This window comes from Lolium perenne, chromosome 4 (genome assembly GCF_019359855.2).
Source record: "Lolium perenne isolate Kyuss_39 chromosome 4, Kyuss_2.0, whole genome shotgun sequence".
NCBI lineage: Eukaryota > Viridiplantae > Streptophyta > Magnoliopsida > Poales > Poaceae > Lolium > Lolium perenne.
This window is the reverse complement of record NC_067247.2, coordinates 390,749,003-390,761,785: the sequence shown is the minus strand read 5'-3', so window position 1 is coordinate 390,761,785 and position 12,783 is coordinate 390,749,003. Positions and strand designations below refer to the sequence as shown.

Below are 12,783 nucleotides of genomic sequence, written 5' to 3'. Positions count from 1 at the left end.
CATCCGGTAGCCTCATGAAACCTTCGGCTTTATTCTTAAGAGCATTATACTTGTTCCTCCTCGTGCTCTCACTTCCAATGCAACTAGCGGCCAAACCATCCCAAGCTTCCTTGGCGGTGGTGTAGTGTCGAACACGATGCAATTCCTTTGTCCCCACACTAGTTTGAATCATGTGCAAGGCGGTATTGTTGAGTTGACTATCAACCGCTTCTCTTCTAGTCAACTTGTCGGGATTGTATGGCTTGAAGCCTTCCATGATGATTCTCCAAAGTTCATTGGAGGCACTGCAAACATGAGAGCGAAACTCAAATTGCCAAGTATCGAAATTCTCAATGGAAAACTTAGGTGGGTCGCCCCGAATGTTCATATGGGGATGGGGAACCGGTATATCGGGAGATAGAAAAGGTGGAGGTACTCGATTGTAGCTCTCACCTCCACTAGTTCCCCTAGGAGATGCAATGGGAGATTTGATAGTGTTTAAGTTATCACCATCCACGGGTTTGGTAGAGGAGGGTAATACCGAAGCATCTCCTTCTTCTAACGCACCCGTGTCCTTTACCTCTACAATGGGAGCCTTGGGAGGGACCGGAGCCAAAAGCTTGGCAATCATCTTTTTCATGCTTTCCATTTGGGCTTCCATGGAGGACTTCAACGAATTGAAGTCTTCCATGGAGACCGTCTTGGCGGCCCCTTCCGAGGGCTCCTTGTTTGGCATACTCTTAGGCGGTTAAGCCCGAAATAAGAGCCGAGGCTCTGATACCAATTGAACGGATCGTATGCCGCACCTAGAGGGGGGGTGAATAGGTGCTAACCAATTTTTAGTTCTTTTTCAAATTAGGCTTGACACAAAGGTAAATTCTCTAGATATGCAACTAAGTGAATTTACCTATATGACAAGGCAAGCAACTAAGCAAGATATAGCTACGCAATAAGAGATAGAATGGGATAGAGGTAACCGAGAGTGGAGCACGTGGAGACACGGAGATGATTCCCGTAGTTCCCTTCCTTTGCAAGAAGGTACGTCTACGTTTGGAGGAGTGTGGTTGCTACGAAAGCCAAACCAACAGCCACGAAGGCTTCACTCAGATCTCCTATGGGCAACGCCACGAAGGCCTAGCCCACTTCCACTAAGGGATTTTCTCGAGGCGGAAACCGGGCCTTTACAAGGTTCTTGGGGCACACATCCACAACTGAATTGGAGGCTCCCAAATCTGTAACAATACAACAATCAACAACAACACATCAACACAAATCAACTAGGGAACCAAATAGGAACACTAGCATGAGATCCCTCAAACAAATGAGGGGGAAATGAAAAACGCTTCGGTGAGGATGTAGATCGGTGTCTTCTCCTTCGAATCTCCAAAGATCAAGAGCTTTGGTTGGGGGAGGAAGGAGATCTTTGGAATCTTGTGTTCTTGAGGTGGCTCTAATGGTGGTGAAGCTTGGCAGATTTTTCTTGCAATAATTGAGCAACTTGTCCCTTTGGAGAAGAGAGCTATTTATATGATTGGAGCTCTCAGATCTGACCGTTGGGGCGAAATCCACTAACACCGGAAGTTCCGGCCAGGAGGGCCGGAAGTTCCGGCTGGCACCGGAAGTACCGGCCAGGAGGGCCGGAACTTCTGCCAGGAAAAATCTTCGTCAGACAACCAGTTCAGCAAATGCTTGGGCGGAACTAGGGCGGAACTTCCGGTGACCGGAAGTTCCGGCCAAGTTCCGGCCAAGTTCCGGAATTTAGAGAAAACCTTACTGGACTATACTGAGCCACAAATGCCGATTTCCGGAACTAGCCCGGAAGTTGGGCGGAAGTTCCGCTGACCGGAACTTCCGGCCACCAGCGTCGGAACTTCCGGCCAGGGAACAAAAACAGTGAGCAGCACTGCGCTGAAGGGTCTCTGCAGAACATGCCAGGGCGGAAGTTCCACCCCAGCAGGCGGAACTTCCGCCAGAAGTAAAAAGACCTTCAGACTTTCAGAATAGGCAAACCATCTCGCCGATCAAATATATATTCCGAAAACTTGTACCTGTCTACATCAACACACATAAATATATACCTAGTGTTGACATCAAACACACAAAACCCAAAAGGGCGGGAAATGTTCTTTCAGAGACTCCCTCTCTAAAATCATATAAAATGTTCTGCAGGGAGTCTCCATATTTCCAGTTTTTGTTGGGGTTCTATTCGTCGTTATCTTTCCAACAAAATTGGTTTCATGTTAATCGGGGTCCGGACACAAAAAGTTATCACAGTTTTTGTATAACATGTTTTCCTGCTCACCCGGTCATGGACCCGGTCGGACCGGCCCCTGCGCCGGCCGGTTCCGGTCAGCCGCCCGGTCAGCCGGCCTTTCAACCGGCCGGCCCGGCGTGCCGACCGATCGGCCGGGCGCCAACCGGGCGCCAACCGGATCCTACACTGATGCAATCCGGGTCGACTACTGAGCGTCAATTCCTAGTTCCGGTCTCGGTCCGGTCCGTGCCCCGGTTTGGACTGGCTGGTCCGGTCTGTGGCCCAGTCTGACCGGGCCCTGGACCGAATGGCCCGGTCCTAGGCTCGGTTGACCGGCCTCCTCGACGGTTGACTCAGCCCAACTCTTTCCCAACGGTTATATTTGCTCTTGGGCTATAAATAGCCCTTCTTCCACCTTGGGCCGAGTTAGTTCTCTCCATTCTCTCTCCTCCATTGTTGCATTTGAAGAACTTGCTCTCTCTCTTGTCTCCCTCCATGATTCTTGCTCATTCTTGAGGGATCTAAGAGAGGAGATCTAGATCTACACTTTCACCAATCCATTTCCCTCTAAGTGAGGGGAACTCTTGGGATCTAGATCTTGGAGTCTTTTGTTGACTTTCCCCATTGTTCTTCCTCTCCAATCTCATCCTAGCATTTGTTGTTTGGGTGGGATTTGAGAGTGAAGGATTTGAACACCTCTAGTGTTCTTGCTTTGCATCATTGCATAGTGTTGAGATCTCCACCACGATTAGTTCGAGTGAGAGACCGTGAGCTTGTTACTCTTGGAGGGAGACCTCCTAGTTGGCTTGGCGGTTGGTGCTCCGGTGATCTCTTCAAGAAGATTGTGAAGAGGCCCGGGCTTCTCCTTCGTGGAGCTTGTGAAGTGGTTGTGGAGCTTGCCATCTCCGGAGCGGAGGAAAAGCTAACCATAAGGAAAGGGCCATTATCCTTCGTGGGTGTGGTTCGGAGAATAGGGTGAGCCTTCGTGGCGCGGGGAATCCTTCGTGGGACCTCCACTCCTCCAAACGTGACGTACCTTCTTGCAAAGGAAGGGAACACGGGAATACATCCTCGTCTCCGCGTGCCTCGGTTATTTCTATACCCGAGCTCTCTTTCCTTGTGATAGCCATCGTGCTTGAAGTACATATATCTTGCTATCACTTGTGCTACATATATCTTGTGCCTATCTTGCTTAGCTCTAGTTGCTATTGTTACACTTAGTTGAGCTTAGCATATTTAGGGTTTGTGCTTGTAAAGTAAACGTTAGTTTAATTTCGCATTCTTACAAGACAAATCCGTAAGAGTTTTTAATTGCCTATTCACCCCCCCTCTAGGCGACATCTCGATCTTTCAAATGGGCCAGGCACACCAGCCGGCCAGCCCCCCTAGGGGACAAGGATCGGGACAAGGATCACCTGAGAGGGATAAGAACAAATCCCATGATCAAAGTCATATAATTTCATGTATATTGATGATCAATGTCATAAATCAAAGATCATGTAAAACAAAGCGTGCCTTCCAATTTTGGATGGGAGAGTACTATATATGTTGAATTATTGACAACATCATCACACACAATAACCCAAGAATGTTGTTGCGGTAGTTAACTTTTTTTTGGAGCAACCGACATGAGCGCTGCCTTTTCATTAAGCAAGAGGAAAAACCGAACAACGTATAAGGATGTCATGTTTAGTTTGAGGTGTAAAACATGTGAGAAACCACCATAAGCCAAAAATAAAACAGCCTAATCCGGCTCTGCATGATAGTTCAGCATGGCGACAACAAAAGCACGTTCTCTCTGCATGATGTCTTCCCTAGGAATCGATGCCACCTCGAGGTAGGGTAGACAACGACACAATAAAATGCGTCGGTTCATTTCTTTCCAACATTCCAGAGCACGTACACCAAGCGTTGAGGTAGTTAATTATTGACACATTTGCCACACAAGGTCGTGTTAGAAGAATATCGGTCTAGGGCCGCGGCTAGATTCATGACAGGTCGGTAAAATATCTAGTGATACTACACCTCACATGATACCATGATACTACTCCATAATATTCAAATTTGTGCGTCAAAAAATTTCGAAACAAATTTGTGGTTGTTCACAAGATATGTCTTTACATTCTCTAGAATTTTCAGAACTAAATTTAAGATACACAAAGAGAAAGGAAAAAGACAAATGCTATGTGAATAATTTTGTCTTCATGCGACACTATTCACGTTGTATTTCACTTTTTTGTTCCTCTAAGGATATTTCAAATTTGGTTATGCAAGTTATTATACAACATGTAAACACATATCTTGTGAACACCCAAAAAGTTGTTTTCGAATTTTTTGACAGTTACAGTTTAAAATTCTCAAAGTGATATCATGGTATCAAATAAGTAGAGGTATCACTAGATATGTTTTCAGAACAGGTCGTAGAGGTTTGGTGGTACACTCATATCTCATATCTGACACTTGCTAGGCGTTGCTCCCCCTGTTGCCGCCAAACGGAGCGGGGCTTTCCTCCATTGGATGTGGTTCGGAGAGGTGATCCTGTGATCCGTGACCGTGTGGTTGCCTGTGATTGGTCGAGGCAAGAGTATGCATCCCCGCGTCCGGCCTCGTTCCCACGCGTTCCACGCGTTCTGGCTTCCTGCTCAAACAAGAAAAGTTGGGAATTAAAGCCTGATTGCACGCCGCTGGAATTTAATTAGGGTAATGGATCAACTTCACTACAGGCAAAATTTATCAATCAATTTATTAAAGAGATTAATGGTGCTATTTTGGAATTCCGTCCGAGTTGGATGTCTCGTGAACAAACTTTTCTCTTTTTGCGAAACGCAGTTTAGATGCACTTGGTTCACAAATACATATATATACTAAATCTTATGGTGCATACGTATCCTGCCTCTATAAGTACATTCGAAAACTGAGTCTAAGAAACTAATCTGGTGGACGCCCCGCTATCGACAGGAAGATTGGCTCGCACTAAAAAATATTTTACCTTATATGAGACGTCAAAGTGTCAAACTGCACTTTGATCTCTGATAAGCTAGGTGCTACCACACTACTCCCTCCGTCCATAAATAAGTGGACATCTAGCTCTAAATTTCGTCCACAAAAGAGTATACTCCTATCTTTCCAACGTATTTTAATTGTTTTTCTCTCATCGCATGGAAATTAAACCCAATAATATTGAGCACATGTTTTCCTTGTTTCTACAAGAACTTAGCTTATTGGAGCTGAAATAATTAAAGAGGAGAGATACATCTTCCTAATGCATTTTTCATTTCACTTCATAATTTATCTTGAAAACCCCACATGTACACTTATTTGTGGACGGAGAAAGTACTAACTACTATCCAACCTCAGGTTGTTCTCTCCTGAACAAACCAGCCACGCCAACGAAAAAAGAGAACAAAACCAACCACTTGCTCCTATTGCATAGTACAAAACTAGGCTACTCTTCTTGCCACCGCATCATGGACACATGCGTCGACCTCGATCTCTCCCTCTCTCCCTCTCTCCCTCTCTCCCTCTCTCTCTCTATCTCTCTTCACCCCTAAAAATCTCACATCAAGCTCATATCTCCAGTAGCGCGTAGCTCCGGTGCATGAACCATGCCGTCTGGCTCGCGCGTGAACGTCACCACCCCTCCAGACTGTAGGATACTTAGACACAATTTCCATAATTAACTCCAGAATATAAGACATGACTACAACAACTACTAACATGTGAAACTCGAACATACTTGATGCATTAAGAAACATGAACAACAACAATGCAAACGGTACAACAACCATCATAAAACATATCAGGATATGTCGCACGTATCGATCTAGTGGAGGTGTAGCAGTCGTCGTCACAACGGTAACGTTGTTGATAACAACGTTAGTGAAGACGGGTCAAAGTAAACGACGTTGAAGACGACGGTAGGCAGCACCGCCCGAGTTGGACGGAAGACGACCCGTGATGAAGAGCTCGAGCAGTCGTGCATAAAGCTTCCCAAAAAACTAATTCGCGATCTCCCGTACAAGATCACAAGGGCGGGATGGAGTAGGCTACGGTGGCGGTGCAAGCAGAGAGAGGTGGCAAAACCCTAACTCATGTATTGGATAATTTTCTGCAATAGGCGGACAAGAGATTATATAGCTCAGAAAACCCTAGGCAACATGGGCCACACTCATGTCGCACGTTTCGAGTCGATTACAGGTAGCCCAGGTTTCAGGAGCGACCCGAACCAACTAGCCGTGACGCCGTACGTCTAGAACTCTTATCCGTTTTCCTAAATTGCAAAAAGAAAGAAAAGTCTCGGCTCGAGGCTCAATCCACTCAACAAGAGCGCATAGCGTACGTCGTGCCGTGACATGTCGAGTCGAGACGAGCGAGCGGGGAGTAGGAATAACGCGAGTGTACACTCCTCTTCTCACTCACTTACTAGTGGTGGAACAACCTACCTTATAAGATGGTTTAACTTTTTCCTAACTTTTCGTGTGGAACTGGACTTTTCACTTCTTGTCACTCCCTTGTGAGCTGCCACCAACTTAGGCTTCAACTAATATGGGCTACCACATATGTGGGTTTTAAGATTTATAGAAAATTTAAAATCTAATATGAGCTATTAGAAATGTGCCCAATATTTAAACACAACCCGACCACAGATTCCTCTCGCCCAAGCTCTGCTGCGTCGGCCGTCACAAGTCCCCTCACCGCGTGACTCTCTAAGGCTCAACCCAGAGCCTCTTGGGCGACAGGGCGCGGACACGCGTTGCGTCCATGACCACGCCGACGTATTTCTGACGCATATTTAAGCCACGTCGCATTCTCGCAGTTATGTCGGTCAGTTTGCATTCTCGCAGCTATGCCGATCAGTTTGCGTCAGACCGTTAGGCTAGGATAAGACCATTTTTCAGCCATATAAACGCAAATATTTATTTTACATGGGTTTGCATTCAGCCATTGGAGATGCTCTTATTTTAGGAGGAGGTAGACCTTGCAAAGTCTCTATTTATAATTGCCTCCAGCCAAACGAAGCATCTAACGAAGTAATATCCCCGCATAGTGAAACTGCACGGACGCGACAGGTCAGGAGGCGGCGATAAGTATGGCTGGCGGTGGCGCCGCCGCGTCGGCTCTCTCGAGCCCCTGGAGGTTGCTGCTGCAGCGAGCGCTGGACGCCAATGCCCATCTGAAGCACTCCACCTTCTTCCAGCTTGTACGCTCCGATCTCCCATTCCCCTGCCCCTTCCTTTCTTTTGGTGGGGAAAACGAGATGCCCTAACAGTCGTTCTTTTCAGGCTACGGTGGGAGAAGGCGGCAGGCCGGCGAATCGGACCGTCGTATTCAGGTGCCCGCCTCCTCGGTCGTAGTCCCCTGTCCTTACTCCTTACCATCCAGTTCTTGCAGGTTTTGATCTGGAATTTTGGTCTTGTCAGGGGGTTCCAGGAACACTGTGACAAGATTCAGATTCATACAGATGCGCGGAGTAACAAGGTAGTTGCTTTCCCTGTGATAGCTGACCTGGCCTTTTTAGTGTTTCTTGCTCCTTGCTGATGTCCTTGCTGGTTTCCTTGTGTGAATTGTTAACAAGCAGGTTGGTGAGCTCAAGGAGTGGCCCCTCGGCGAGGTAGGATTTAAAGGATTGCCACAATTGTGCAGCACCATTTTAAGCATCACAGGTGCTAAGTGCTTTTAGAGAAATGCCTAATCTCGAATTCTCGCAGATATGCTGGTATTTCACTGATTCGTGGGAACAGTTCCGTATCAGCGGTATCGTAGATGTGATTGATGGTTCGAGCTCAGACCCTGCCAAGCTCCAGGTTAGAGCTGAGCGAAGTCTGCCTTGTGCTTTATTCTGCATAGTGCATAGCGGAGTACTAGGGGGGGATATCTTAGAAAAGGAAAGGATAATTGTAGTCAAAGGTTTAGTTATGCTAACTGTTCTATTAGTTGACTTTAATATGGTGTTTCACACACGAGGTTTTCTCATCTATCCTCATCTCATCTAGAGTCAACGGTTCGATATTGCGTTAATCTGTAGACAGCTTTCACAGATTTTTTGCCGTTTTTCAGAAGCTTTCAAAGTGAATATATAAGTAGTGCACTTTTATAATCCTTACTCAAAATTGGTTGTTTCTTTTACACAGCAGCGAGAGAAAACTTGGTTTGCTAGTTCAATGAAGACAAGATCGCAATACTTAGGAGAGCCATGGCCAGGGGTTCCCGTGGCAGAGGATGATCTCAATCCATCGACTGGCCCAGTTGACGCCTATTGTCTTCTGACCCTTGATCCAGAAAAGGTTAGCTTAGGTGCCTGGGTTTCCAACCTTTTCTTGTGCTGCATGCTCACGTTTTCTTATTGGTGTCTGCATGTACGTTGAAACACAGAATCAGTATGTTTAAAAGATCACAGATTGGTATGCTCCTATAGTATTGCTTAATACTCTTTTTTTACTCAGGTTGATTATGTGAACCTGAAAAGTAATCAGAAGCTGATGTTCAGAAGAACCCAGGAAGGAGATCATTCCAGTGACTGGATTGCTGAAAAAGCTAGCCTCTAATGGTGTTCTTTTTAGATAGGGGGAAAATAAAGGTGGTATTGACTGCCACTATTTTTAGTTGTGGATTGTTCATGGCAAGGAATTGTCTTCATTGTTCATTTCCTTTTCTAGAATGTCGTAATGTATTTTTGGCAGTCTGAGAGTCGAGGTATGTACTTTATCTGCATGACATTTCGTTGTGAACATACAAGATGGCTCTAATTATTATTGAAGTTCACTGCTAATGGTTTTTCTTCTTTTAGTTCCAAGATGATTACTTAGCTAGCATTTCTTGTACCGCTTAGAATACATTCGAGCATGCACCATTCAAGATGACAGACTGGGGATTGCAATAATATGAGCTTGAATTCAAGTCATGTAAATAGTTGTTTTCTTTAACAAGAGCGGTCGAGCCTTGAAAGTTTCCTTCCTGAGTTTTCTCATGGAATGATTCGAAGTCTGGAACATATGTTGATTTACATTGCAATATGCGTACACACATAAAACACAAGGCCTCATAGAATTCGTCAAGTAGTTTTCTAAATTCTTGCAAAATAAAAATAGATGTAGGCCCAGGGGCATGGACATTGGCAGTACACACGGTGCGATAAGGGAACTAATAAAAGTCCGAAATGATGGAGATACCGTATATAAGGGATATTCACTTTGGCTCATAGGAGCATTTGCTCCCATTGTGTGAATCTACATTTCGAAGTGTCAAAAAATTCTAAACTAAAAAATTTCATGTACATCTACACATTTTATGTTCGTACACAAGTTTTTAAAAAAAACTATAAAAATTTGTGGCTCCAGTAAAAAAGACAAATTTTGATGCTATAACACGACTACGTACATGACATTTTTTTGTCTTTTTTGTACACGCCACATAAAATGTTGTTTCTCTATGAAAACTTGTGCACTAACATAGGATGTCACGATGTACAACAAAAAATTTATGTCAGAATTTTTTGACATTTTTAAAATTGTTTTCTAATTATTTTGTATAATAGGAGCATTTGCTCCTATGAGCCAAAACGCCACCTCCCGTATATAATGCCAACATTAATCCATAATCAGAGTACCTAGTACCTTGTATTTCACAGACTGGGACACACGGTCGATCTGGATTGTAGTATTTGGGCAAGGCATCAATCTGCAATTGCAATAATATCACGCACACAAAGAAAGATCACATGAATTCTGCAAGTATTTTTGACTTGGCCATATAAGCTGCAGTAAATCCGTTTGATTTGTTTGGCATAGCATATATCTCCACCATAACGTCTGTAGATCGCATCCTGTCCGCTAGCCTCCAAGTGCGGCCGGCGCGATGGATGCCGAGGACGACGCCAACGGCATCTGCTTCCCCTACGACGTGCTCGTCGACATCCTCCGCCGCCTCCCCGGCCGCGCCCTCGCCGAGTCCCGCTGCGTCTGCCGCTCGTGGCGCGCCATCGTCGACGCCCACAGCCTCCTCCTTCCCCACTTCTTCCCGCGGGAGTTCCCCGGCGTCTACACCACCTACTACGGATTCAGCTCCCCCTCGGCCTTCTTTGCCCGTCCGACCTCGCGCTCCGGCTCCCGACGTCCGTTCGTCTGGGGCGATTGGTCCCCTGCTGTGCAGCAGCACTGCAACGGCCTCCTCCTCATCCGGGACAGGTACAACTTCGCGGATGCCATTGCCAAGGACGTCTACGTGTGCAACCCGGCGACCATGCGGTGTGCTCTCCTGCCGAGTCCGCCGACGCCGTGGCCATGCGACGTCCAAGGAATGTTTCTTGCTTTTGACCCGGCTGTGTCCCAGCACCATGAGGTGTTCCTCCTTCCTGCAAAAAAGATGCCTCCACGTCGCCTGGACTTGCAACAGATAGATCCATCCGGTTCTGCAAGCGAGTTTGTTGAGCTGGAGGGTGACATGCTCAAGAATAGGACGGTGCCATTGCTGGTTTTCTCGTCGCGGATTGGGGACTGGGAGAATCAGAAATTTGCGCCGGGCCGCTGCGCCCCGGGACACCTCTACGACGTGGTGATGGCACCACGCGGTGTGCAGAAGAGGGCGTGGTCTGGCGAATACTGGCGTGGATCACTCTACGTGCACTGCCACAGTGGTGTCCTCATGATACTGCGCTGCTCACAGAGGATGTATGACATGCTTCAGCTCCCAGGGATTTCACCTCCATACGACGACGAGAAGTACAGGGCCTACACGTGGTCGCTTCCCACGAGGTCCGTGTTGGCGAGCTATGAGACAGGGGTTCGCTATGTGACTCTGCAGAAGTGTCATCTCCTTGTATGGGCATTGGTGGAATCGACCAACGGCAAACATGAGTGGTTGTTGGCGCATGAGGCCGATCTCAAACCATATGATTATTTGATAACTTCATTTAACTGGAAAGCAAAGCCAGAGATGGAAATGGAATGGGAGGTGGTCGAAAGCGAAGATGAACTAATTAGTTTGCTGGAACATAGTAGCAGTGACGAAAGTGATGCCGCTGATGAGGAAGATGCCATTGAGAAAGATGATAAGAATGATGAATCAGAGGAACTTCAGATAATGCATGGTAATGAGAGCTCGGCTAGTTTTGTTGATGTTGATGAAAGTGTGGGGGACAACCTAGGCCATCCAAATAAAGAACAGGAGGAGCAAGTTGATGATGAGGTAGAAAACAGAGATGGTTCCGAGTACTCATGGAACTCCGATGAACACAACTTCATCGATTTGGACGGCACTGTTGTCAACGACCAAGAAGTTGCAGGGTGGGTGTGTAGGATCGTTGGCTTTCATCCACACAAGGATGTGCTCCTCCTACATTACAGCAACACGGTGTTGGCGTATTATCTCAGCACTTCGAGAATGCAATATTTAGGCTACATCTATCCTGAAGTACCAGTGCAGAACGCAGGCGACATCCGTGGTGCATTCCCGTACCGTCCTTGCTACGTCGATGCTCTCCCAGATAGAAAGTCCCGGTCATCCTAGAAAGATCATTGGCTCTTAGTCTTCACAGCAACCTGGCTAATTAAATCAAATCATTTTAAGGAAGAACAATCACCTTGAATAATATATGATCTGGAATTTAGTTATTTTCATCTACTTTTCATGGGAATAATCCAGTTATTTCAATTAGTTCAATCGTGTTATCAGTGGGATTCATCTCGCCCTCTGCTGCTACATTCAGCATAATCATACAATGTTTTGGGAGGGCTGGCAACATTGAGAAGATGGAGTACTACTTCAGGCTGATAAAGATTCAGGGTGTCGATCCCGACCCAATCTCCTATTGCTCAATAGTTAACGGGTACAACATCCTGCAATTGTTTGACAGACAGAGAAGTTGGGTTTAGATGCCCCATTTTTCAACTTTTTTATCAGTGCACACGCCAAGTTTGGAGATATCAAGATAATGGAGGGAATGGTACAGCTTATGAAGGACAAGAAATGTAAGCCTGGAAAAGTAATTTACACCTCCATCATTCAGGCATATGTTACATATGGGATGGATGAAGCCTCTAAGTTGTTAGAAACAGACGTAGAAAGATTTGATTAGAAGTTGATGGTAAGTGCTTTGCTATATCTTAGTGAGCTATCTTTTTGTTGATTTATATGTGCATTAAGAATTTAAGATACTCATAATCTGTGGTATTCACTCATTGTTTCTGCTTTTGGACCGGGCTGATAACAAATAACTTGTACGACATCTTTTTTTAGAGGGTTAGAGCAGTAAGATTTGCCTAATATGAAAATGGAAAATTAACTTGTAAGAGGGCCTGGAGAGAATATGGTTAGAAATCCACAGCAAAGCTTGATCATAATAACCGAATTAAATCCATTAAGATCAGATTAAGCGTTTGCACATCAAGTTGGATGCCAAAGCCAAGGTAACTACGTTCTACTGAACGAATATTTGCCTCCACTTTGTTTAGCTGAGCTGCAGTAGACGCCCTAACCTTTGTTCTTTCTGTATCCCAGCAGCAATGGAATTGATGAACCACTCAGTTGTTGTGGCCTGTCTCACAAAGCTGAAA

At 45.7% G+C, this 12,783-nt stretch overlaps 1 protein-coding gene across 2 annotated transcripts; it reads left to right on the top strand.

The window, feature by feature from the left end:
- The first annotated feature begins 7,251 nt into the window (after positions 1-7,251).
- LOC127297487 (pyridoxine/pyridoxamine 5'-phosphate oxidase 2) lies at positions 7,252-9,002 on the top strand. Of its 2 annotated transcripts, none has more exons than XM_051327801.2 (7): positions 7,252-7,433; positions 7,516-7,565; positions 7,654-7,711; positions 7,812-7,844; positions 7,942-8,037; positions 8,368-8,517; positions 8,677-9,002. In XM_051327801.2, exons 1-7 carry the CDS (start codon positions 7,323-7,325, stop codon positions 8,776-8,778), a joined length of 600 nt encoding a protein of 199 aa, XP_051183761.1. In that variant the 5' UTR covers positions 7,252-7,322; the 3' UTR covers positions 8,779-9,002. The 2 variants fall into 2 exon arrangements, with proteins under 2 accessions (XP_051183761.1, XP_051183760.1); XM_051327800.2 differs by having other exon boundaries at positions 7,254-7,433; positions 8,365-8,517.
- Positions 9,003-12,783: the final 3,781 nt, after the last annotated feature.